The 27,746-nt window shown below is 36.6% G+C and overlaps 2 protein-coding genes across 6 annotated transcripts in view; one reads left to right on the forward strand and one right to left on the reverse strand.

The window, feature by feature from the left end:
• Window positions 1-23,648, forward strand: part of ALG6 (ALG6 alpha-1,3-glucosyltransferase) — a 61,213-nt gene extending 37,565 nt beyond the window's left edge. For all 5 annotated transcript variants that reach the window (XM_015078852.3, XM_015078851.3, XM_015078849.3 and 2 more), the window contains 6 exons: window positions 1,315-1,400; window positions 3,499-3,583; window positions 7,299-7,369; window positions 15,165-15,233; window positions 15,363-15,561; window positions 22,453-23,648. In XM_015078852.3, the coding sequence (XP_014934338.1) occupies window positions 1,315-1,400; window positions 3,499-3,583; window positions 7,299-7,369; window positions 15,165-15,233; window positions 15,363-15,561; window positions 22,453-22,650 (708 nt within the window). In that variant the 3' untranslated portion in view covers window positions 22,651-23,648. The remainder of the gene's footprint in view (window positions 1-1,314; window positions 1,401-3,498; window positions 3,584-7,298; window positions 7,370-15,164; window positions 15,234-15,362; window positions 15,562-22,452) is intronic.
• An 8-nt stretch (window positions 23,649-23,656) lies between these two features.
• The window catches only part of ITGB3BP (integrin subunit beta 3 binding protein), a 71,905-nt gene continuing 67,815 nt past the window's right edge, over window positions 23,657-27,746 (reverse strand). The window contains exon 10 of the mRNA XM_053214185.1: window positions 23,657-26,712. The gene's annotated coding sequence lies outside the window, so the exon portion shown is untranslated. The remainder of the gene's footprint in view (window positions 26,713-27,746) is intronic.

Here is a 27,746-nt window from a genome sequence, read left to right on the forward strand (position 1 = left end):
CATGGCCCGTGAGTTTCAAGCCCCATATCAGGCTCTATGCTGACAGCTCGGAGCCTGGAGCCTGTTTCAGATTCTGTGTCTCCCTCTCTCTCTGCCCCTCCCCTGCTCACGGTCTGTCTCTGTCTCTCTGTCTCTGTCTCTCTCTCTCAAAAATAAAGATTAAAAAAAAATTTTAGAAAACTCAGGTCAGAGATTCATGTAGCTTGTACATGGCAGAGCTGTGGTTTGAATTTTGGAAATTGTGTTCCTAACTTCTTTATATTTCCTCTAACCTTAAAGCCTATTTAAAGAAAAGTTTAATTCTCCATCTAAACTGCTTGGTTATTTGCCTTGTTTCTATTTCAGAAATAGTATTTATCATGATAATTATAAAAATGAGTATCATAATGTTTGATGGGGTTGCTGGTCACCTCCATTCACTTGTCCTCAAAATCTGAAGAGTATTTTCTTTGATCTGACAGAGGGAAGGAGGGTGGTACAGTTGTCAGTGATGGTTACTTTCTTGATGTTACGCTTACACAGCTGTGAGTTAAGCAGCTGTGTAGAGGATGGGTTTCACGGGCAGAGAGCTGTAGTTACAAATTTAATTTTGAAAGTGATCCTACCACAACTGCTAATGTCTTTAAATGCCTTGATTTATTAGCAATTAACTCTTGTCATTGTTAGTTGCTAGTAAGTTATACTTGAGATAATTTCAGGTATGTGATAAAGTGGGTCAAAAATGTATGTTCTATAAATTAGGAAAAAAATAAGATTTCCTAGAAAAATTTCCAAAGATGAATAAACTTCAGTATTTAGGGATCGTGTACTGTTGTTTAAAAAATAATGAACATTTCTTGGGAATGTCTAGATTATGGTTGGCTAGTGATATAGGTCAGTTTGCATTGCAAAAAAAATGAAGAATTTGTGTGTGTGTGTGTGTGTGTGTGTGTGTGTGTGTGTGTTCCATGGAGAGTTTAATCAACTTAGTTATAAAATTGTGAACAAGAGCTTCATGTCTCAAAAGTTTAGAGATTATGGGCTGTACCTCGTAGAATTTAATATTTCTTTCAGTTATATCAGAATGTAAATTTTTTTTTAAATATGTATTTATTTTTGAGACAGGGAGAGACAGCATGAACGGGGGAGGGTCAGAGAGAGAGGGAGACACAGAATCCGAAACCGTCTCCAGGCTCTGAGCTGTCAGCACAGAGCCTGACACGGGGCTCGAACTCACAGACCGTGAGATCATGACCTGAGCCGAAGTCGGATGCTTAACCAACTGAGCCACCCAGGCGCCCCTCAGAATGTAAAATTTAACAAATCTCTTTTCAGGATAAAGTAGCCAATATTTGGTGCAGCTTCAGTATCTTTCTGAAGATCAAGGATATTTTGCCACACCACTTCCAGATAATAATCAGGTAAGAGATACAAAGTTTGTATATAATGTTATATAAGCTTCTCTCTAAAAGTGTTATGATAATAACTCATTTATCTGACATCATTAGGGAATGAGATGTTTTTCATTAGTGAATTTTCCACATAATATAAACCTATCACTCTACACAACAAAACTTTTATTTGCAATATTTAATGTGATAATCTTTCTGGATTGTTACCTACTTCCCTCCCCCTTAAACAAAGTCTACTAAATAGGATTAAACACTGTCTTGAGGAGTCATGATTTTCAGTGGTGTATATCAATCTGGGTTCAACCAGAGAAGAATCAGTAGGAGGTGTGTGGGTGCGTGTGAATTTATTGCAAGGCTTTGGTTTATACAGTTGCGGGGTCTGACTGAAGAGCGTAGAAGTCCACAAGGCAGGCATTCGGGAAGGAGTATCTAAAGGGGAAGGAAAAGCAATTCAAATCCAGTTGCTCTTTGGAATCTGAGTTTAGGGAAGCCCCAAGCCCTCTTTTCTTTTTAATTTTTTTAAATTAGCATTAATTTAATCAACATTTTAAATTAACAGTAATTAACATTAATTAACATTAATAAAAAATGTTAATTTATTTATGTTTGAAAGAGAGCGCACAAGCAGGGGAGGGGCAGAGAGACAGAGGGAGGCTCCAGGCTCTGAGCTGTCAGTACAGAGCCTAGTGTGGGGCTTGAACCCACGAACCGTGAGATCATGGCCTGAGCTGAAGTCTGTTGTTTAACTGAGCCACCAAGTGCCCCAGGCGTAAGCCCTCTTTTAAGTCTTCTAGGGGCACCTGGGTGGCTCAGTTGGTTAAGCATCTGACTCTTGATTTTGGCTGTTTGTGATCTCACGGTTGTGAGATCAAGCCCCATGTGTGGAGTCTGCTTGGGATTCTCTCTCTCTCCTTCTCAAAATAAATAAACATTAAAAACACAAGTAAAAGTCTTCCAACTGATTAAGTCAGGCCGTTCAAGAATCTTAATTTTGATTAAGTTAAAAATCAGCTGAATAGGGACTTTGATTACATCTGCAAAATCTCTTCCCAGCAACACCAAGATTAGTGTTTGAATAACTGGGAGAATGTGTATGTGTGCATGCTACAGAATGGGTGCTCCCTCCCTCTGTCCTCTAGTTGTTTTGAGAATATCCTGTGTAGCCCACTGTAGGAGGAAGCATACTGGAAAGAGAATTCAGGGAACTGTGGTTCAGCTAATCCGGGTTAACAATGCCACAAAGCCACCAATGGTGGGAAAATCAATTATTGTATTGTGTTGTAATACTTGTCTTCAGGGCTTGCAAAAGCTGTTTGCCATGGTACTTAATGGCTCCAGATGGCTCTACCTTTTGAGTTCCTTTTCCTCCTTGCTCATCAGCCATTACTAGGAGAGGCTCTAGCAGTGGCCCACTCCCTTTCTAACTTGTTCTTTCTGATTTATCATGGGCTTGAAAATCAGGTAGTTAACTTTTGTGAGAAGGGGGCCAGAGAGATTCTCTTGCGAGTAAATGTTATGATTGTTTGTATTATATATTGTCCCTTTTATACCTGGTTGTGTTTTCTTAATTTTGAGTGTTTGATAATTGACTTCTAGTTATCTGTTTTTTGATTCTTTTCTATAAATAACATAAGTATTGTAATGTTGTTTTCTGTATTATGTAATCATGTATATATTAAAGTGGCTAAATATTTCAGTGCATGGATTTTATTTAAATGTTATTTGGTTTTAAATTTAAATTTTAATAAATAAAAATAGGAGTGCCTGGATGGCTTAGTCGGTTGTGTCCAGCTTCAGCTCAGGTCATGATCTCGTGGTTGATGAGCTCTAGCCCCGCATCGGGCTTTGCTGACAGCTCAGAGCCTGGAGCCTGCTTCTGATTCTGTGTCTCTCTCCCTCTCTGCCCTGCCCCGACTCATGCTCAGTCTCTCTCTGTCTAAAAATAAAATACACATTAAAAATTTTTTTTAATTTTAATAAAATATAACTTTAATTTTAAATCAACCTAAGTTGGTAAGTAATGTGATCCTTACATTAAAAAAATATTTCCTTGTTTTAGATACTGCTACCAAGAAAACAAATGTTTTATTTTTATTCGTTTTTTTAGCTTTTGTTTTACATTTTTGAGCCTGCTTCCTGCATGTGTAAAATTAACACTTCAGCCCTCTTCCAAAGGATTCAGATTTACTCTGGTAAGTTTCTTATTACTTTAAATACTTAATTCTTGCTGCAACTGATAATTATATTCTTGCTCTGAATGGGACTTACTGGACTGAGAAATAATACATTCATTTATTTGGTGAGCATGTATTGAGTGTCTGACATACTTAGGTGCTAGGCTGAATGAATAATCAGAATCTTTCAGTTTAACTCAACAATTATTTAACTTCTGCTTTGTATTAGTCAGTGAGGGAATACAAAGAAGAAAAGAGTGGTGACAGACATGTTTAAATAATTATGCTATAAAGCAGATGGTATTAAGGTCTATTACACATTTAGTGTTGTAATAGTGTGGGAAAGGGAGATACTACTTTGGGGTCAGATTAAGAAAACTTTTTTTAAGTTTATTTATTTATTTTGAGTGAGTGAGAGAGAGAGAGAGAGAGAGAGAGAATATCCCAAGCAGGCTCTGTGCTGTCAGCTCAGAGCCCAATACGGGGCTTGCTCTCACAAACTGAGATCACGACCTGAGTCGAAACCAAGAGTTGGATGCTTAACTGACTGAGCCATTCACATGCCCCTGGGGGCAGATTTTAGACAGCTTCTTAGAATAAGTGGGATTGGAGCCAAATTTTGAAAGCTGGGCAAGATTTGAAATAGGAGGAGGTTATATAGCAGAAGAGAATGCAAGGCAGGAGGAAGAGCTTGCAGATACAGAGGCGGGAAAGGATAGGGGATGCTAATAATGGTTATTAAACAATGAAAGGTGTGTGTGTGTGTTGAGGTTAGGAGAGGATATAGTGAGAGATAAGAGTCAAAAAGGATCAAACTGGGTAAGACTTTGAATGTTGGATTCAAAAAGTTGGAGTTTGATTTGTGTGCCAAAGGAGCCAAAAGACATCTTTGAGGAGAGTGGACAGATATCTGTTTTAGGAAGATGACTTGTGTTAGTTTGAGGATGAATTGGTTATATTTCCTACAACTTAGGATGTCTCTGAATGGGTTCACAATATCCTCCTTGGCTGTATTTCTGTAGTGTTTAAAATTTTGTTCCTTTGTGCCTTGATCAATAAAATAACATTTTATTTATTTATTATTTTTTAAAGTTTATTTATTGATTTTGAGAGAGAGAGAGAGAGAGAGAGAGAGAGAGAGAGAGAGGGAGAGAGACAGCACGAGCAGGGGCGGGGCAGAGAGAGAGGGAGAGAGAAAGTCCCAAGCAGGTTCTGCACTGTCAGTGCAGAGCCTGTCACTGGACTCAGTCTCACCAACTGAGATCATGACCTGAGCCAAAGTCGGACACTTAACTGACTGAGCTACCCAGGCACCCCTATAAAATGACATTTTAAAAATATCTTTTTAAAATACCAAGAAAATTTAGTTTATGAAAACAAAAGTCTTAGTGGACTTATAAGGAGACAACAATTTAGAAATTATGGTTTCAGTTTGGGGACTGCCACTTATTTACATTGCATTTTGAAAACAAGCCAGCACATAACGGTAAATACTGCAAAAGTATGTATGAGTACCACAGTGTGAAAAGGATGGTTTCATTTCCTCTTTGCTTTTTTATTACCGTTTCATTGACAGCTTCTCTTGTTTCATGCTGAGAGTGAACTCAGCATTGTAAGTCATCGACAGTTAATATTCTATAGGATTTTTAGAACAGAAGGAATCTGGTTAGTAATGCTCTGATGTCTTCAGTAGGCTTAACTTGAAATATTTGCAGGCTTACATGAGATTATGCTATTTTTCTAAGAAATAACATACCAATAAAGGTAGATTTCACAGATAAGCAAATGAAATTTCAGAACTTAAGTAACCGTAGCAGTGTTAGAGGTAATTACTTTTAGGATTATAAGCCAGGAAAAACATTTTTTCCCGTATTTTCCTAATTTTTTCTTATTTTCCTAATTCCTATTTCCTAATTTTTCTTATTTTCCTATTTCTGGAAATGCTATTTTTGGAAATTCAGAATTTGGAAATTCTGGAAATTGCTATTTTTTTAAGTTTATTTATTTATTTTGAGAGAGAGAGGGAGGGAGGGAGAAAACATGATTGGGGGAGGGGGAGAGAGACAATCCACTTGGGATTCTGACAGGCTCTGCACTGTCAGCTCAGAGCCTGATGCGGGGCTCAAGCTCACGAACCGTGAGATCATGACCTGAGCCTAAATCGAGAGTTGAAAGCTTAACCGACTGATCTACCCAGGTGCCGCTGTTTGCTGTGTTTTAATACAAGCCACTATGTTTAAAAAACTAAAAAAGATTTATATTAATGACTTCTGTAATTTTATTTGTGTTGATGTTTTGAATTTTTACTGATTACTTCTGAGAACTTTGAAATCATGTCCCATTATAATTATTTTCAAGTGTATTTCTTTCAGTGAAGATTGAATTATTTCTCAACATAAGTCTGTAATTGAGGTAGTTGATAGTGTGAACACTAATACATCTATAGCAGCAAAGTGATTGTCTTTAATTTATTCAAGTAGTATTTTTCGAATGCCCTCTAATGTGCGAGGAGGTCCTTTTCTAGGTACTGGTGTGTAAGTGAATGGCAGGTAACCTCCCTGTTCTCTTAATTGGGGTTTTTCATGCTAGTGGCAGGAAAGGATAAGCAACAAAATAGATCTGTTAACCAGGAAATATCTGGGAGTGATTAGGATTATTAAGAAAATAGCATTAGGTGAAAAGAGTGCTGATGGATTTGGTTAGATTGAGGTAAGTGACATTTTGAGCCTAGAACTGAATGGCCAGAAGGAGCCATTCACAAGATCTGTGCTCTGACTTGATAAAATGTTTTTCTTTAAAGCATGAACACATTGGCATATTTGGCACATAGACAGGTATGAAATGGCTGGTATGAAGTGAGTGAGGGAGGCAGTAAGAAATAGGCTGGAACAGGAAGGCAGAACCCATATAGGAGTTTGGATTTCATTCTTAGTGTTCATGGGAAGCTACCTGAGGACCTTAAATAGGGAAATTTACATGATCTGGTGTGGTGGCTGAGTGCACAGTGGACTGTGGGAGGCAAGAGTGTAGTTACCAATTAGGAGGCTGTGGCAGGAGTCCAGGAGAAAGATGAGTGTGGCTTAGACTACTTCTCTGCCACCATCAGCAGAGGGCAGTGGAAAGAAGTAGGTAGATAATGTATTTAGAAGGTGGTGTAGATAGGATTTGCTCTGGGTTGGATTTGTGTAGATAGATGTCCAATATGCAGATCATAACCTTCTGAAAATCTAGATAATTTTGATTTAAAACCCCAAATAACAAATGATTACTTTATAAAATATTCAATATATTTTATTGAAATGTACATTTTAAAAACACTAAAATAGATTTGTCTTGCTGGTTTTAGATTTTGAACTTCTTGTCCTTCAATGCTTTTTAATTAATTAAATTAAATTAAATTAAATTAAATTTAATTGTTAGAGATTCCAAGGGAGGATGAAGGTACGATTGTTGTGTCTGAAGTATTTAGTAGTTTTGTTTATTCATAACTGAGTCTGAATAAACTTGTTTTTGATGGTTAAGTATAGCTGTATAATCATTGTTTTTTAATAAATATTTTACTAAATTTGAATAAAATTATGCATATTAGTGTTGTGTAGGTATTTTCTTTCTAGATAGAAGCTACATTAAGCTTTAAAATTTTACTTAAAATGACTTTATTTAGATTCATATTTAAACTGCTGTTATGATTGACAAGCTGTTATATCTCATTCTTCCCCCTTTTTCCTTAAAGGTTAGCTGTGCACTATCATTCTTTTTATTTTCTTTCCAAGTACATGAAAAGTCCATTCTCTTGGTATCATTGTAAGTAAAAATGTTTCAAGTATGTGTTTTATTTATTTATTATTATATGTTTATAATATATACATAAATTTGTTACCTACATATAATCACCTAAGTGACAAATGTTATGTAGTTGGATAAAATTATTCATAACATTGTATTTTTCCAGAATGATTTCTTACAATTTTACTTCTTTATAAAATATAATATTTTAAATTGAAAAGGCTTCATAGAATTATTACTGACACACTTATTTCTGTCTGTTTCTTCATATATATTTTTTATATGCTAATATAAATATGTCTTCTAAAGAGCTTTTCCTCAGATTGGAGGCTGTTTATCATCTTTGCCTTTTTCATTTCATTCATTTCCACATCTATTCAGTAGCTTTTGTTCTCTGTTCTTTCACCTCTTGAGGGGCTTTCATATGTTGGCTCCGTCCTGTTTCTTTTGTCAAAATCTTTGTTTAGACACAATTGGCCATTCTTAATCAGACTGCTTTGTTTTAAGAGCATTAAAATTTTTTCCTGGTCATCACAGTTCATCATAGATATTGGGTGACAGTGGAGGTATATTATCCCAACATTAAAATAGTGTTTACCCAGAACACATTGGAATACTTGAATCCTGCCCTAGATCAATCCCAGCCTGTGACTCTTCCATGCCTTATCCTGTGTTTGCTAGGTTCCTGTGGAAGAGCCATGGACAGAATAACCAATGACAAATGGAAAAAGTATTGCTTTTGTTAGGTGGAGCTTTGGACTAAGATCTCAGTGCAGAGCTTGCTCTGAGCTGGGCTGGCCTATGTGGAAGGCTTCTTTGCTTGAAACAAAACTGTCTCACATCATTGCAGACTAGGAGGACAGCTTAGTGTCATCCTCCAAAGTCTAAACCTGAGTTAGTTCCTACCACTATTAAGTGAGGCTTGGCTGACCCTCCACAAATTCCTGGTGCCAGGTGATGGAACTATGGAAAGGTTTGCTTTCAAATTCCCCAGAATTTCTACCCCATACAAAGGCAGCCCATTCAGTGATCTATAATCTGACCATACATAGTAGCTCTTGGGCCCTGAATTTCTTTTTTTTTAAATTAAAAAAAAATTTTTTTTTAACATTTATTTATTTTTGAGAGAGAGGGACAGAGAGAGAGAGAGAGAGAGACAGACAGAGCATGAGTGGGGGAGGGGCAGAGAGAGAGGGAGACACAGAGTCCGAAGCAGGCTCCAGGCTCTGAGCTGTCAGCACAGAGCCTGATGCGGGGCTCGAACTCACAGACTGTGAGATCATGACCTGAGCTGAAGTCAGACGCTCAACCGACTAAGCCACCCAGGCGCCCCGGGCCCTGAATTGCTTGGAGTTCCTGCTCTACAGCTGTGCTTATGTCATTTATAACAGTGCATGGCTTTAATGTAATTTTGATAAAATATTTTAAAGTTAGCATTGAAAGTTTTTCTTGACCTGTTCCTAGCTAATCTATCGCTAAACAGATATATCATTCAATAAATGTTCAGTGAGTGCCTACTGGTTGTCAGGTACTGTTCTGCACACTTGGTATGTATCCATGAACAAAACAGACAAAAATTCCTACGTTCTTAGCTTTCATTCTCAAGGACAGACACTAATAAATAAAAATAAGAAATTAAACAGTGTGTGAGAAGGTAATAAAGGCCATGAGGGAGAAATAAAACAGGATAAGGGAAGTTGGGAGTATTGGAGGTGGGGTTACAGGAGAAGTACAGGTTGTAATCTCAATACAGATAGGTAGGCCTCATTGAGGAGATATTTGAGAGGACTGGAGATGATGAGGAAATTAGCTGTGTGGATATTTGGGATAATAACATTCTAGATGAAGAGAACAGCCTGTGTGAAGGTCCTAAGATGGGAGTATGCCTGGTATGTTTAGTGAACAACAGAATGGCCAATGTGGCCAGAATGGGGTGGTCAAGGTAGGGGGTAATAGAAGGTGAAGTTAAAGAGGTAACAGAGGTATAAATTCTATAGGGCCTTGTAGGCCACATTAGGAACTTTGGCTTTTATTCTAAAGGAAGTGGGGAGCCTTGGAAGGGTGTTGGGGAATAAGCATGATCTGACTTGATGTTTTATTTATTTTTATTTTTAAAATATTTTTTAATGTTTATTTATTTTTGAAAGAGAGACAGAATGAGAGCAGGGGACGGGCAGAGAGAGAGAGGGAGACACAGAGTCCGAAACAGGCTCCAGTCTCTGAGCTGTCAGCACAGAGCCTGATGCGGGGCTCGAACTCACACATCGCGAGATCTTGACCTGAGCCGAAATGAGATGCTTAACTGACTGAGCCATCCAGGCACCCCTGACTTGATGTTTTAAAAGGATCCACTCTACTTGTCAAATTATACACATTAAATATGTGCGATTCTTTGTGTATCAATTATACCTCAATGAAGTTTAAAAAAAAAAAAAAGCATTCTGGCTACAGGTCGTGAATAGATTGTATGGAGCAAGAAAACACAGAAACCACTTAGAAGGCTGTTACCATAATCCAGGTGAGAGGTGGTGGTGATTGGGATCAAGGTAGTTATAGTGGAAGAAGTGAGAAGTGGTCATTGTGGATATATAAATAGAGCCAGAAGGGTTTCCTGATGATTTGTATGTAGTATGTGACAGAAAAAGAAAAATCAAAGGTGTGTCAATGGGTTTTCACTTGGAACTAGGAGGATAGAATAGTGATTGACTGAAGTTGGGAAGAATGCCATTGAAACAGGATTAGGCTAGGTGTACACCTGGTGAGACCAAGTTCAGTGTTGGACAGATCTTTGGATACTGAAGCAGAGATATTGGGTTAGCATTTAGATTTAAGTCTAGGTTGGATATATGAGAGGGGTTTGAGCTAAAGATAGAAATTTAGTAGTTTGTCAGTAGAGAGGACAAAGTCATGAGACTGGATGACATAATCAAAGGAGCGAGTATATATAGAGACAAGAACCAGGGACTGAGTCCTGGGCCACACAATGTTAAGAGGTCTTAGGAGAAGAGGCAAATAGGAATGGTTAGTGATGTAGGATGAAAAACCACAAGGTTGATATCCTGGAAGCTGACTAAAGAAGATATTTAAGGTCATGGGTCACCTATCTTACACCATTCGCAAAAATTAACTTGAAATGGAGTAGAGACTTAAATGTGGGGTGCCTGGATGGCTCAGTCGGTTGAGCATCTGACTCTTGATTTAGGCTCAGGTCATGATTCCAGGATCATGGGATAGAGCCCTGTGTTGGGCTCCATGCTGAGTGTAGTGTCTGCTTAAGATTCTCTCTCCCTCTGCCCCCTGCCCCCAATAATAAAAAAAGACTTAAATGCAAGACCTGAAACCATAAAACTCCTAAAAGAAAACATAGGGAAAAAGCTCCTTGACATTGGTTTTGGCATGATCTTTTGGATATGACACCAAAAACACAAAGAACAAAGGCAAAAATAAATAAGCGGGATGACATCAAACTAAGAAGCTTCTGTATAACAAAGGAAATGAGTAACAAAATGAAAAGGCAGTCTGTGGAATGGGAGAAAATATTTGCAAACCATATACCTGATCAGGAATTAACACCCAAAATATATAAGGAATTCATACAACTCATTAGTAAAAAAAAAACAATTTTATTGAAAATGGTCAAAGGACCTTAATAGATACTTTCCCAAAGAAGATATACAACAGGTACATGAAAAGGTGTTCAACATCACTAATCATCTGGAAAATGCAAATCAAAACCATAATGAGATATCACTTCACACATGTTAGAATGGTTCTTATCAAATAGACAAGAGAGAACAAGTGCTGGTAAGGATGTGGAGGAAAGGGAACTCTACATTCTTGTTGGGAATGTAAATTGGTATAGCCACCATGGAAAACACTGTAGAAGTTCCTCAAAAAATTAAAATATTACTATATATTTTGTATATTTCATATAATTTGAATCATACAATATGTGGCTTTTTGTGCCTGATTTCTTTTATGTAAGATTTTCAAGGTTAATCCATGTTGTAGCAGGTATCAATACTCATTTTTATGCCTGAATAATACTGCATCGTATGGATTTACTACATTTTGTTCATCCATGCATCAATTGGTGAATGTTTGAGTTTTCACCTTTTGGTTATTGTGAGTAGTGCCACTATGAACATTCCTGCATATTCGTTTGAACATTTGTTTTCAGTACTCTTTTTTTTTTTTCAAGTTTATTTATTTTGGCAGAGAGAGAGCATATGCACACAAGGAGGGGTGGGGCAGAGAGAGGGGGAGAGAGAATCCCAAGTAAGCTCTTTGTTGTCAGCACAGAGAGCCTGATGCAGGGCTCAGTCCCAGGAACCATGAGATCATGACCTGAGTGGAAATCAAGAGTTAGGTGCTTAACTGACTGACCCACCCAGGTGCCCCAGTACTCTTGAGTCTATACCCAGGAGTGAGATTTCTGGGTCATGTAGTAATTCTATATTCAACTGACTGAGGAACCATGAAACTTCCACAACAGCTATACCATTTTGCATTCCTACCAGTAATGTAATGTATGAGGTTTCCAGTTTCTCTACATCCTTTCCAGCTCTTGTTATTTTCCTTTTTTTCCCCATCCTAGTTGTATGAAGTGGTATTTCATTGTGGTTCTGATTTGCATTTCCCTAATAACTAGTGCTTTTGAGCATTTTTTTAAAGTTTTAAAATCTTTTAAAAGTTTTCTATTTTGATGAAGTTCAATTTATTATTTCTTTTGTTGCTTAGGCTTTGGTATCAAATCTAACAAACTATTGCCAAATCCAACATAATAAAGACTTAGTCTCATGTTATTTCTAAGAATTTTATGAATTTAGATCTTATATTTAGGTTTTTGATCCATTTTGAATTAATTTTTGTATATGGTATGAGATGGGTTCTTTAGGTGAGTTTTGCTGAAAAGGGGAGAAAAAAATAAGAGCAACAGCTGTTAGAGAAAGTAGAGTCAAGTGAGGTTTTTTTTTTTTTTAACGTTTATTTTTGTGAGAGAGACAGAGTGAGTGGGGGAGGGGCAGAGAGAGGGAGGGAGAGAGAGAATCCCAAGCAGGCGCTGCACTGTCAGCACAAAGCCCAATTCAGGGCTCAAACCCACAAACTGTGAGATCATGACCTGATCTCACAAGAGTCAGATGCTCGACTGACTGAGCCACCCAGGTACCCGTTTGTTTTAAGATAGGAGAAATCATGGTGTGGGAATGGTCAGTAGAGAGGGAACATTGATGATAGAGGAGGGAGGTAGGAGGTTGGAGCAAATTCCTTGGAAAGGGAGGTGGGATAGGACCTAGAGCACAAATGGAACTGGCATTGGACAGATACATGAGTTTTCATTTTAATAAATAGAGGGAATAGGGTAGATAGGTACAGATGCTGGGGAGAGAGTAGATGTGATGGTGGCATCTGTGAAAGTTCTTTTAATTGCTTCAGTTTTCTCAGTGAAGTGGAAGGCAAGGCCATTGGGCAAGAATGTGTTGGAGCTTTGGGGATTATGAGGAGAGAGAAGGTGTGAATTATTCTAAGGAGACACAGAATGTGAACAGACTAGAGAAATACATAGTAGGTGTTGGACACACTCGAATATCATGATCATATATTTAAAGTGAAAATAGTGTGGGTAAATGTTTTTCTCAAGAGCAATTCCTCACTATGGTTGGAATAAGTACAAGTGGAGAGTTGGGTCTTTCCAGGTTTATGGTTTTGTCTAGTGAGGATAATGGGCTTGCTCGGGGCTTACGAGTGAATGCAGGGCGGTATTATAATGATTGACCTTAGAATTTAAACTGCTTGGTTAAGAAGGGGGGAAGACTTCAAAGGAGTGAGGCAAAGTGAAAAGGTGGTAGGAATAATGGATTGAAAGTCTTGATGGGATAAAAGATTGTTTGGAGTTTGGAGTGCTGAAAATGTAGGAGATAGTGGTCAGGATGCAGTTGATGGGTTGTGATTATGGAGGGGTTGCAGTCCTGAGTATGACCCTAAGGTGTAGGGATGAAGATGTGATCACCAGAAGAGAGGAGCTCCAGCAAATGAGAAGTCAGCATGTTGGAAGATCACTTATGTCTATGTAAAAATTGCCAGGAATTAAGATGAGTAGGGTTGTAGAGAGTGACAGTGAGGAGTTGAAATGATTGAGTAATGAGGGAAGTGACCTTGTGGTTGGTGGATAGTAACAAAGATGAGGACTAATAGAGATGAAGCCTGATGACATGAGATTCAAAGGTAGAGATTGGTCGGGCGGAGAGAGGGAGAACTGGTGTGGAAGAAGTGATAAAGACCAAGGATGCTATCTCCCTCTGGGTCCATTTGTTTGAAGGCTGTGGAAACAACAAAACAGGCACAGTTGAGAGGGCAGAGGGACAGCATTGTCCTCAGCGGGAGGGAGCCAAGGTTTGTTTTGAACAAGGTGATAAAGGGAAAGATTCAAAGAGGTTGAGGATGCAGAGGATTTTAGTACTTGATTATAAATATTAAGTACCTTGAGGTCAAGGGCTGAGTTATATTCCTCTTTGTATTCCTTTCAGAGTAGTGCTTATACGTAATAAGTTTTCCACAAATGCTTATATTCAGTAAATGAATATTGAATGAATAAATGGGAGTTTTGACCCAGAAAGAGAAATAATGTTTATTGAGCACCTACTATGTGTATATTTTTAACATAAATACATTCTGATTTAAAAAGCATCAAGCAGTGAAACTGAAAGTCCTCTAGTATTTTCTTTTAGTGCAGTAGTTTTCAATTGGTTTGTAACCCCACACTTTACATCTCATATGCTAGTTGATATGGGGGAAAGTCATCCTTCTAAAAAGGAGAATGCTCAAAGCTTCTAAAATAAGGAGACCCAAAACAACTATAACAACAAGTATTGTACACAAGTAATGTATCACAATCACTAGTAAACGTTAGAAACACAGAAATAATCATGTTAAAAAATTAGGTAATACTTGTAAAAGAGTTCTTTCAACTACTTAACAAGTATTATTATTTCCATTTATACATAAGAAAAAAAGGCTAAATTAAGTTCAAAGTCATACAGTAATAAGTGGCAGAGATGGGACTAAGACTCAGGTCCTCTTCTACTTGAACATTGCCACAGTAGAATCCAGAAGGTAATGAGACCAGGGTGGGTGGTAAGGTCACAGAGTTGGGACCCATAATCCTAAACTCTATAATAAAGTTCCTTTTATTGGCATTATGCTTCCTCTTCCTATACTATTGTTCTTTTCCTGTAGCTGCTTCTTACTTTTTTCCCCTCTTTTCTTTTATTCTACCATTATCAGCTTGTTTCCTCTTGTAAGTTTTATCTCTGTTGTTCTTGCTTCAGTGGCAGAAGATGATCTTGTCTGTTACAACTTTAATTTTTAACTTATATTAGTAATATGTATCATGGAGGATCATACAAAAGAAGTTTGAATACCACTATACTGGGAATGGATTTATTTCCCAAGTAGGATGAAACACGAAAAAACTCTATCTCTGAATGTTTGTATCTGTTTATCTGATCCTTCCTTTAAGCTGCTGTTTGTAGGCTAGAAAAAAAATGTTCCATTAATGGAATATTGAAAGAAGCAGTTTTTCAGTTATTATGAGGAGTAGATACCTTCTCTATGTTTAGACTCACTTAGTTTGGATTGATAGGTATTAAAAAAAATGAATCAGTGATCTATATGGAGACCTTACTGGCTGTTTTTTATTTGTTTGTTTGTTGTTTAGCTACCCCGAAGATCAGACAGATAAAATGTATTTATATTTTTCACAAGAATTGGAATTCTGTCAGATTAAAATATTTTTTTTTCTTTATCATTTTAGACCAGTCTGCTTAGTTTTAAGTGAAATTCCTTTTATGTCTACCTGGTTTTTACTTGTGTCAACATTTAGGTAAGTCAAACCAATACTCATATAGTATTTTCAGTATACTTCTTATAAACTCATTTAAAGCTTTTTTCAGAGTGATGTGGTTTGAACTGGCAATTCTCTTTTGATGTTTTTTCTGTTTTTCCCTTACAGTATGCTACCTCTTCTACTGAAGGATGAACTCCTAATGCCCTTAGTTGTGACAACGATCGCATTTTTTATAGCTTGTGCAACTTCCTTTTCAATATTTGAAAAGACTTCTGAAGAAGAACTTCAGTTGAAATCCTTTTCCCTTTCTGTTAGGAAGTATCTTCCATGTTTTACATTTCTTTCCAGAATTATACAATATTTGGTAAGTTGTTCAGATTTTAAAGAATGGTACTTAGCATGGCACTATTTAAAAAAAAATGTAATACCTTTTTTCTTTTATAGCTTTTTTGAGATATAACTCACATAAATTCACCCATAAAGTCCACCCATTTAAAGTATGCAATTCACTGGTTTTACGTATGTACGTAGAGTTGTACAACCATGACCATAACCTAATTTTACACTATCTCTATCACCCCAAAAAGGAACCCTGTTCCCATTAGCAGCCATTTTCCATTCCACCCTAATCTCCAGCCTTGGACAGCCAGTAATCTACTTTCTGTACCTATATATTTGCCTATCTGGACATTTCATATAAGTGGAATGTATTATTCTGCTAGGGCTGCCATAGCAAAATACCACAGACCAGGTGGCTGACGCAACAGAAGTTTATTTTCTTACAGTTCTAGAGGCTAGAAGTCCAAAATCAAGGTGCCTCATCAAGGTTTCTGGTGAGGTCTCTCTTTCTGGATTATAGGCAACCCTGCTGTGTCCTTATGTGGCTGCTTCTTTGTGTGGGTGTGTAGAGACTTTGGTGTTTCTTCCTCTTCTTTTTATTTATTATTTTTTAAAAATTTATTTAAAGAAATGTTTTTTCTCTTCCTCTTCTTATAAGGACACTGGTCCTATCAAATTAGGGTCCCACCCTTATGATCTCATTTAGGCTTCCTAAAGTTTGTGATTCCAAATGTAGTCACATTGGGGTTGGGGCTGCAACATGAATTTTGCCGGGACATAGTTCAGTCCATAACATGGAATCATAAAAAATATAGTCTTTTGTGACTGGCTACTTTCACTTAGCATAACGTTTTTGAGGTTCATCTGTGTTGTAGCATGTATCAGTACTTCATTATTTTTTATTTCCATACTATATTTCATTTTAATAGATACAGCACATTTTGTTTATTCATCAGTTGATGGGCATTAGGTTGATCCCACTTTTTGGTTGTTGTGAATAATGCTGCTGTGAAGGTTTGTGTATAAATTTATCAGCATATTGTTTTCATTTCCCTTGAATGTACCCTTAGGAGTGGTAGTTCTGTGTTTAATATTTTGAGAAACTGTTGGCCAAAGTGCTACGTGATTTTACATTCCCACCAGCAATATATGCCGGTTCTAATTTCTCCATATTCATGATGGTACTTGTTACTGTCTTTTTTATTATAGCTGTCCTGGTGGGAGTGAAGTCTCAGTGAGGTTTTGATTTGTATTTTCCTAGTTACTAATTATGTTGAGCATCTTTTTATTTGCTTATTGGCCATTTGTATATCTTCTTTGAAGAAATGCTTATTCAAATACTTTGCCCATTTTTAATTGGGTTGCCTTTTTATTTTTGAGTTGTAAGAGTTCTTTATACATTCTTGATACAGGTCCCTTACTAGATATGACTTGCAAATATTTTTTTCATAATCTGTAGGTTCCTCCTTCACTTGTTAATGGTATTGTTTCCAGCATGAAAGTTTTTTTGATTTTTATGAAGTCCAGTATGTCTATTTCTTTGTTTTTTGTTGTTGTTATATTTTGTTTTTTTTTTTTTTTTTTAAAGTAAGCTCTGTTTCCCTCCTGGGGTTTGAACTCACGACCCTGGGTTCAAGCGTTGCATGCTCTACTGACTGAGTCAGCCAGATGCCCTGTGCTTTTGATGTCTTATCTAAGAAACCATTGTGTAAAGGTCATGATTTACCCTTATGTTTTCTTTTGAGAGTTTTATTTTTATCTTGAGGGGGCACCTGGCTAGGTCAGTTGGAGGAGTGTGTAACTATTTTCATTTTTATTATTATTTTTTTTTACAACCACAACTTCAGTTTATTCTTTAGTTCAAAACAAAACAAAAAACAAAACAAATCACTTGACAGGCTTAGCTCTCTAGGAGATCTTTATATGGCAAAGTACAGGTTTAAAAAAAATCCACAAAAGCCTGAAATTTTATCCTATGGCTATTGCAACTAGGTGTATTTAGAGGACCTTTATTTTGTTTAATAGCAATTATATTGAAGTTCAACACAAAATTCACCTTTTTAAGGTGTATAATTCAGTGTCTTTTAGTATTATGCACAGAGTTGTGTAATCATTATCACTATCTAGTATTAGGACATTTCATCACTCCAAAAATAAACCCTGTACCCATTAGCAGTTGCTTTCTGCCCCTTCTCCCCAACCCCTGACATACTACTTTTGTGTGTATGGATTTGCCTATTCTGGATATTTCATATAAATGGAATCATATGAAATGTGGTCTTTTGTGACTGGTTCCTTTCACTGGGCATGTTTTCAGGGTTCAACTATGTTGTAGCATGTATCAATACTTCATTACTTTTTATGGCTAAAAAATATTCAGTTATATGGATACACCACAATTTCTTTATCCATTCATCAGTTGATGGATATTTGGGCTCTTTCTACCTTTTGGTTACTATGAATAATAGCTGTGAACATCCATGTATAGGTTTTTGTGTGGTGATATGTCTTCAGATACCTTGAGGATATTCCTAGAAGTAGAATTGCTAGTTATCCTATGTTCAACATTTTGAGAAGCTGTCAGGCTGTCTTCCAAGGTTTGCATACCATTTTACAATCCCATCAGCAGTGTTATAAGGGTTCCAGTATCTCCACATCCTCACTGACACTTGTTATTGTCTTTTTATTTTAATCACCCTAATGCATTCAAGGTAGTATCTCCTTGTGGTTTTGATTTGCATTTTTCTTTTCTTTTTTTTACATTTGCATCCAAATTATTTAGCATATAGTGCAACAGTGATTTCAGGAGTAGATTCCTTAATGCCCCTTACCCATTTCGCCCATCCCCCCTCCCACAACCCCTCCAGTAACCCTCTGTTTGGTCTCCATATTTAAGAGTCTCTTAACGCTTTTGTCCCCCTCCCTGTTTTTATATTATTTTTGTTTCCCTTCCCTTATGTTCATCTGTTTTGTCTCTTAAAGTCCTCATATGAGTGAAGTCATATGATATTTGTCTTTCTGTGACTAATTTCGCTTAGCATAATACCCTCCAGTTCCATCCACGTAGTTGCAAATGGCAAGATTTCATTCTTTTTGATTGCCGAGTAATACTCCATTTATATATATACCACATCTTCTTTATCCATTCATCCATCGATGGACATTTGGGCTCTTTCCATACTTTGGCTATTGTTGATAGTGCTGCTATAAACATTGGGGTGTACGTGTCCCTTCGAAACAGCACACCTGTATCCTTTGGATAATTACCTAGTAGTGCAATTGCTGGGTCATAGGGTAGTTCTAGTTTTCATTTTTTAAGGAACCTCCATACTGTTTTCCAGAGTGACTACACCAGCTTGCATTCCCAGAGGAGTAACTCTTGATCTCAGGGTCGTGAGTTTGAGCTCCACATTGGGTGTAGAGATTACTTAACAAAAAAATCTTAAAAGAAATGTTTTAATTTTAGGTCACTGATTCTCTTTGAGTTAATTTTTGTATATGCTGTAAGGTAGGAGTCCAACTTTATTCAGTTGTTCCAGCACCGATGAATTGTGTTGGTACCTTTGTTGAAAATCAACTGATCCATGGGGCGCCTGGGTGGCTCAGTCAGTTAAGTGGCTGACTTCAGCTCAGGTCATGATCTCGCAGTCTGTGAGTTCAAGCCCCACGTCAGGCTCTGTGCTGACAGCTCAGAGCCTGGAGCCTGCTTCTGATTCTGTGTCTCCCTCTCTCTCTGCCCCTTGCCTGCTTGCTCTCTGTCTCTTTCTCTCAAAAATAATAAATATTTAAAAAGTTTAAAAAATAATTAAAAAAAAAAAGAAAATCAACTGATCCTAAATATAAGGATCCTAAAAATCAATTGATCCTAAATCAATCCTATTCCACAGATACATATGTGTATCATTATGCCAGTACTACACTGTCTTCATTACTATAGCTCTGTAGTTAGTTTTAAAATTCAGAACATGAGCCCTCCAACTTTGTTTTTTCTCATGATTGTTTTAGCTATTTTATGTTCCATATTATTTTTTGCATCAGCTTGTCAATTTCTCCAAAAGCCCAGCTGAGATTTTGATAAGGATTACTTTGATTCTGTATATCAATTTGTGGAATATTGCCATCTTAATAAGATTTAGTCTTCCAAATCCATGAACATAGTATACATTCCCATTAATTTAGAAAATCTGTAATTTTCTTCAACAGTGTACAGGTCTTATGTACTTATGTTAAATTTCTTTCTAAGTATTCTTTATGATGTTTTTCTAAATGGAATTGTTTTCTTAATTTTGTTTTTATAATGTTCATTACTACTGTATACAGATACACTTGACTTTAAAAAAAAATTTTTTTAACGTTTATTTATTTTTGAAAGAGAAAGAGTGTAAGCAGGGGGTGGGGGGGGGGCGGGGGTGAGGGGCAGAGAGAGAGGGAGACACAAAATCCAAAGTAGGCTCCAGGCTCTAAGCTGTCAGTATGGAGCCCGACACGGGACTCGAACCCACAAACTACAAGATCGTGACCTGAGCCAAAATCAAGAGTTGTACACTTTAACCAACTGAGCCACCCAGGCGCCCCTGGTGTTCTGTTTTCTATTTCATTGATTTGATTCTAATTTTATTCTTTCTCATGCTGCCTTTGGTTTGGTTTACTCTTTATCTAGTTTCTTAAATTTCAAATTTAGGTGATTGATTTAAAAATTTTCTTCCATTTTTATAGAGGCATTCAAACCTGTAAATTCTACTATGTCATATTAAGCCAGCTTTCCATAAATTTCGACATTTGCTTTTCTGTTGAGTTAAAAATATAGTCCATTTCCATTGTGATTTCTTCTTTGGTTCATGAATTACTTAGAAACTTGTTCAGTTTCCAAATATTTGGGGATTTCCCAGATTTCTTCCTGTTTTTGTATTCTCATTTAATTCCAATGTGTTTATGGAGTGCCTGGGTGGCTCAGTCGGTCAACTGACTTTGGCTCAGGTCATGATCTCACGGTTCGTGAGTTCAAGCCCCGCATTGGGCTGCATGCTGACAGGTCAGAGCCTAGAGCCTGCTTCGGATTCTGTGTCACCCTGTTTCTTTGCCCCTCCCCTGCTCTCACTCTGTCTCTCAAAAATAAGCAAACATTAAAAAATTTTAAAAAATTCCAATGTATTTAGAGAACATACTTGTATTATCTCAGTGTTTTCAAATGTATCAACTGTGTTTTATGTTGGTTTTTCCTGTTTTTGAGGGGTATTTTTGCTAGAAATGGAATTGTCTTTTTCTTTCAGCAATTTGAATGTCATCCATCTTACTGCCTTGTGGCCTCAATGTTTTCTGATGAGAAGTCAGCTGTTAATCTTACTAAGGATAGCTTGTATGCATATTTTTAGATGCTTATTATATGTCCATTTGAATATGAGTCTGGAGTTTAGGGGAGAGAGGTCCAGGCTGATGAGCTCACAAAGGTGTGAGTACAGAAGACGACTAAGTACTGAGTCTTGGGATACTACAGTACATAGAGGTAGGGGACATAGGAGCCATCAGAGTTGTCTTGAGAAGGATTAACTGGTGGAGGATTAACAGTAGGAGAGTATGGTGTTATGGAAGTCAAGTGAAGGAAGTATGTCAGGGAGATGGGAGTAATGTGCTATTTCAGATGCTGTTGAGAGATCAAATAAGGTGATAAGAAATAACCAGTGGAAGTCATTATGGATCTTTGATCAGGGCAGTTTCATTGGAGCAACTGAGGTGAAAGTCTAATTGGTGTGGATTTACTAATGAAATGGGAGGAGAATTGGATGCATTAAGTTATAGGCAACTCCTTTGGGAAACTTTGCTGTAAATAGGAGCAAATGGGGTAATAGCTAGAGTTTGTTTAAAATGGAAGGAATTTTAGCATGGCCCCTAACACTGATTCTTCAACCAGCCCTGTATTTCTTAAGTTTGAAACTTTAAATTTGATTATTTCAATTCAGAGGTTAGAAATTTTCACTTTACACTAAGATTGACTCAGGGAATTTTCCCTTTGGAGGGTATTTGTAGCGGTTTATACCTGTCTGAGTCTTTTTTGGTTACTATCCCTAAGCTTGCATCTGGAATGAGCACGGCATACTCTATTCAGGTCGTTAAACCCTGCCATTAAAACATCTTCTAGGGTTCCATTTTTGTACCACCTTCTTCATGAAAGTCACCAGCAATGGTTTCTCACTTCTTGCTTAGAAAGCAAGTAAATGTGGAAATATAGAACATTTACTTAAGCAGCTTCTGTGTCAAGAAAACTGCTACACAATTACAATAAATGCAGTATTTTTACTACTCATTTTGGCCTTTAATAAAATGTGACCTTGTGATTTTAACTAGTTCATGCATTTCCCTAATTAAATTGAAAACTCTTTGAGGCCAGAAGATTACATTTTCTTTCATATGCCCCACCATGATTTACTACAGCATTAGCTCATTGAATGTTGCATGAACATGAAATATTACTATTTGCCATGGAAGAGTTTTTTATAGATGGGTTCTTAGATTAGCTTAGAACTTTATATTTTATAAGGACTCAGGGCCCTGGAGTGTAGCCTGAATTTAACCCTGACTAGCAGTATTGTCTGTTCCAGGTAACTTTTAAGTACTTGGGTGGTATTAAGTATGACAGGAATTCTCAGGCTTTGGCTACACATGGGAATCACTTGGAAGCCTTTAAATCCTGAGGCCTACCCTAGAAACTGATTGGTCTGAAGCATGACCTGGTCATAGAGATTTTTAACTCTCCACTGATGATTCTAACATGCAGCCTAGGAGGAAGAAATCCACCATTAGAAGAGATTGGAGTCCCACCCTTCACCTTCAATTCTGCTCACTTACAGCTATAAGTAAATGTTACCAGTACATTTAATCTTTCATATTATTCAGTAATTTGTTTTTTCCCTCCTTGTAGTTTCTTATCTCAGTCATCACTATGGTACTTCTGACACTGATAACTGTCACACTGGATCCTCCTCAGAAATTACCGGACTTATTTTCTGTATTGGTTTGTTTTGTATCCTGCTTACATTTCCTGTTCTTCTTAGTCTACTTTAACATTATAATCATGTGGGATTCCAAAAGTGGAAGAAACCAGAAGAAAATCAACTAGGTACATCTGCAAACACGTGAAAATATTAACAGTGCTTAAACGGTTTTTGAACTTTTTGCTGTGTATAAATAAAATTATCATTTTGAGGATCATGGAATTACAGGGAAAAGATGGTGAAAAGTCATTGTTGTCTATACAAAGTAAATCTATATGGGATCCAAGCCCAGTGGAGGCTTTTATTTTCTAACTATTGAATGGCCAAGACATACTGTAGTTTTATAATATTCAGTTATCCAAGTGGGAAAATAAGAGAAAATGCCCTTAATCCCAGTATTTACTCAGGAAATATACAATTTGTTGTCTTAAAGAAAATCTGCAAATCCAGTGAACTCACTGGGAGAATTTAACCCTTCTTTTTAAAGGAAATTACTAATTTTGGTATTTAAATTTCATTTTCCTTCCTTGGAATACAAGTAATGTGTATTTCATTCTTTAGAAATCTATCTCAGGGTTTAAATTTGTGACAATCTTTTAAATTACTGTGAGAAGGCAATTTAAACTGCTTGAAGTTTGAACATGCCTCATTACATGGTACAAATTTGAATTTCTTTTTAACAGGCAGAGAGGTTAAACCATGTTCTTATTTTTTCCAAAATGCCGATTTACTTAAATGCAATTTAACAGTGAATTTTCTTGAATTTAAATCTAAGTGGTTTGAGTGATGTCTTTTTAATTACTCATGATCACTAGTGCTAAACTTCCAGGATCATTCTGTTTAAGTTAAATGGTCTTATGCAGGATTTCATCCTTCTGATCTTTTTATTGTTGTTGTTGTGACATGGTTCAGGATAACCACTTCCATAGCATTGATTCATATCATGTTTCATATTGACTTGGCTCTGTTAATAATGTATCATTCTATATTAGAAGCTCATCTTTACTGTCATATTCAATTGGTAAAAATGTATCATATCGATGTTATAGTTTCTTATGTAAAGATGTGTTGTCTAGATGTGTTGTCTTTACTCTCTGTGATAAGAATAAAACAATTATTTTCACATCAACGTGTGTTTTTAATGAATATATTTCTAAGATAGCCATTAAAGTATCTTGACTGGTGATACATTTTAAAACAACACATATACACAAAGAAAATATGGTTCTAGACATGGACAGCCACAGGCTGATACAAGAAGGTATGTACTTCTAAGTCTGATAAAGGAAGTAAATACATTTAGACAAAGCAAAAATCAGGAAGTATTTCTTTTTCGAAGCAAATGTGCATAAAGACTCAAAGGGCAGGTCAGCACAGAAAAGCAGCCTTGAATCACTGCCGAATCAGCAGGAACACTGCTGTCCATGGTCACCATCTGTAATCACTGTGCCCAAATGTCAGCATCTTGGCTGGCTGGTGTAGTCCTATTTTTTTATTTTTTATTTTTTGGAATAGCATACATAGGTTTAACACAGGATGTTGATTTAAATTGATGATGAGGAAGTTCTAACTTCTAAATAACTGGAACAGAGAAACATTATTTGAAAAAGTATGTAAATATTAATAAAATAGAATATGTACATATTCAAAGGATGTTATGGGCAAAGTCTTTAAATATACATTTTCCAGATTTAACCTAATCATATTGAGTTAACATTGTAGCTTTTATGGAGACTTGTAGCAATTATAAGTATGTCTTAACTATCTGTTAGAAACCAATTTAAGAAGAGTCCACTCTGAACTTGGATTAGGTTCCAAAATACCAAAAATGGGGGCACCTGGATGGCTCGGTTGGTTAAGCGTCTGACTTCTAATGGTCATGGGTTCAAGCCCTGTGTTGGGCTCTGTGCTGACAGCTCAGAGCCTGGAGCCTGCTTCAGATTCTGTGTCTTCCTCTCTCTGCCACTCCCCTGCTTTGTTTTCTCTCTCTCAAAAATAAACATTAAAAAATTAAAAAACAAAAACAAAATACCAAAAATGTCCAGTGATGAATTAAAAACGCAGAAATAGGCAATTCTAAAGTATTTCAGTGACAGGATTACTGGGATATCTAAATATAGATATTTAGGTAATGCAAAAGTATTAAAGATTTCTCACTTCACTAATCTACCTGTCAAAAAAAATGAACGCTTCTAAGTTATTTTCAAGTTCATTTTAGAGGGAAGGGCCCTTTCTGAGAAATGCAGTTTTCTCTGTTGCCAATAAACTTAGGTTTGCTTCTTAAAATGAAGAGAACAGGATGTATGTTCATGTATCAAATATGAAGCATACAGAAGCCATTTTCCTTTGAGGCCTTAAGGAGGGGAGAAAAATCCCAGATGTAGCATTCTGTCCAAATGATAAACCACAACTAAGTGAGTGAAACATTTACAAAAGTCAGGGCAGCCAAAGGAGCCTCTCTGTTCAATAGAAAGAGTAAAAGATGGATAGGATGTAACTAAATAATGGCTGGAGTAACACAGGGGTTTCAAGTCTCAATTGGTCTCTCTTCTGTTATGTTCATTGGAAGATCAGGGCCAAGTGTATCCCCCGCCTTCCTCCATGCCGCACCCCCTCCCCCCCATATAAACATTAGTTTTGTGTGTGGATCTTTCTGCTTTGTCCTTCATGTGGCCTCCAAGGGTGATAAAGCGAGAGTCATCTGATCTACAATGAAGAGGACTGGGAAATGATTCTTAGCAGACCCAGCTGTTCTGAAAGGCAAAAGCTTAGTATATCAAGAGGTCAAACATACAGTAACTGATTTAATAGCATTAAGTACATACCTACATAACTTGCATTACATATGAAACCAAACTACTTCTTAACCCTTTAATTCCTGACTAATGTAAGTTTTTTTATATGCTTTGGCTTTACATCCTAAGGTTAGTTTTCAGTGCTAGAACACAAAAAGAATTATTCTTTTTGGTATATTTTCAGTAATATCCTATTACAAGGACTGTATCACAAAGTGTTCTTAATATTTAGCAGATTATTTTAAAAGTCTTATTTAAATAGTACCAATAAAGTCATTAGTGAAGGCAATTAGGTTTAATAGTTAATGGGGTTACTATTTAGTATCTATGTCATTTAATAGTTCTTAAAACCCATTTTCATTTTAAGAAGTAAATCTGAAATTTCTCTAAATGGAAAATCAGTTATTTTCAAACAAGTTAAATTTTGTTTCAGATTTTCATACAGTATTTTTATTTCATGATACAGTAGTATCTTACACAAATTTTATCAAGACTTAGGGCAAGTACCAAGGGAATAGCATTTTTTCCCCTGCAGAAGTGGTCAAAGAAAAATACAGAAGTTTTAAAAAACCGTGTTATCAAGTTATAACATCCTGTGATACCCTCTTCCCCTTGTTTCGTGAGAGTACAGACGGTTATAATACAAAATAACACCACAGAAAAATAGAAATTTAAAATAATGTTTCAAAATCATTTGGAAGGAATCAAAATGATTCCTGACCCATAAGAAAGGTCCTTTCAATTCAGTACAGTGTGTAGTTCAGTTTAAGAACAACTTCATATTTTAAAATGTACTGAAAAATGCATTCCACTATTCTATAAAAGGGATAAAAATTTTAAAACATTGAAATAGTTTTTCTGCACAAACATAGGAATAACTAGAATATAATAAAGACTCGTCCCCGAGACAGTGGCTATACAGTAAACTTCTTGAAAATTCTATAAGTGTAAAAAATCTAATTAATACACATCTGGGGCTTTAAATGGGAAAGTGGTACCTAATTCCACTCACCATTAGATTTAATCTGAGCTTTAAAACATACAGTTTTACCAAAGGTGCCATTTTCATAAATGTTCTAAGTCTATCCACAAATGCTAAAAGTATACAGAAGTGTATGTGATACAGAATTGAAGTCAAGATCTTGTTCTACATGTTGGCTTACATTAAAGGGTCAAGAAGAAATGTATTATTTACATTGAGATTATCTACTGCTGTGTGTAGAAAGTTTAAATTAGCTGCAAGAAATTTTATCTAGACACACACCTGCCTAGTGCTATGATCTGGTATTTACTGGGCAGATTAATTACAAACATTTCTTCTGTTCCTTTAAATATGATCAGGCAGATGCAGAAGAAGTTGGTGTCCATAGTAAGTGCATTTCTTCTAAATGTCTGCAGGATATAAAAGATGATTGTTAAATCAAGAATTAGTTTCCAAATTAACATGCATCTCATACACTACTTAAGACACGATTTAAACACCCATTTACCATGTAATTTGGTACCTAGTTTAGATATTGGCAATCTCTCATTTGCTTATTTTTGAATCTTCTAAGCAACATTCACCTTCACAAGTAATTGTCAGTATGATTACTCAGACATCACACTCTTCACTTTATGTGAAGATTTATCTGAGATACTTCTGAGAGATTTCTGAAACTCCTACATGATCTACTTGCTGAAAACACCAAAATCTACATGCCTTTTGTCTGTAAGCCTTAAGGGCCTTTCAGCAGGTGTTTCCTCCAACAGCTGCCCCCCAAAAAAAGAGACTGTATTTACTGACATTCCTATTCAGCGAGTGTCCCTCTGGGGACTCCTAGTGGTGGCAGAAGTTCTTGTCATTTGGCTTAGGACCTTTGTGTGAGAGGACGTCTTTGACAAGAGCAGCTATTGGCAAGTGATGACACATTTCCCATAGGGCATGTGGACCTTTGATTCCTGAAATACCCCATTCATGCTTACACCGGCAGCCATGAAGAAGTAATGCATGGTAGTCCCCTATATTTCCCTATTCATGGGAGTCCACATATATTCTTGTCCTAGAAGAAGGTAGGGTGCCAACTTAAAAACCAACTCTTGTCAACTTGAGTCTGGTCTGAATTCCTATAGAAGATTTTAAGCATTCTAGTATTGACTTAATATCCCTGTAGGTTATTGATACATAGTTATCAGAACTAATGACAATACCATTCAGGAAAGGAAGACTATCATTAAATAGTTACTAAGGGGGAGGTGCTAGTTAAGCTTATTCTGTACAATCTCATAAGGTAAATATTATCAGTCCCATTTTATAATTAAGATTTAGGGAAACCAAGTGCCTTACTTAAGGCCACAGAGCTAAGTAGGTAGCAGAGCTGGTGCGGGACGTGTAATCCAAATCCTGTCCTCTGTTATAATGCCAGACCATGCAGAGAAGTTTCATC

Source organism: Acinonyx jubatus, chromosome C1, assembly GCF_027475565.1.
Source record: "Acinonyx jubatus isolate Ajub_Pintada_27869175 chromosome C1, VMU_Ajub_asm_v1.0, whole genome shotgun sequence".
Classification (NCBI taxonomy): Eukaryota; Metazoa; Chordata; class Mammalia; order Carnivora; family Felidae; genus Acinonyx; species Acinonyx jubatus.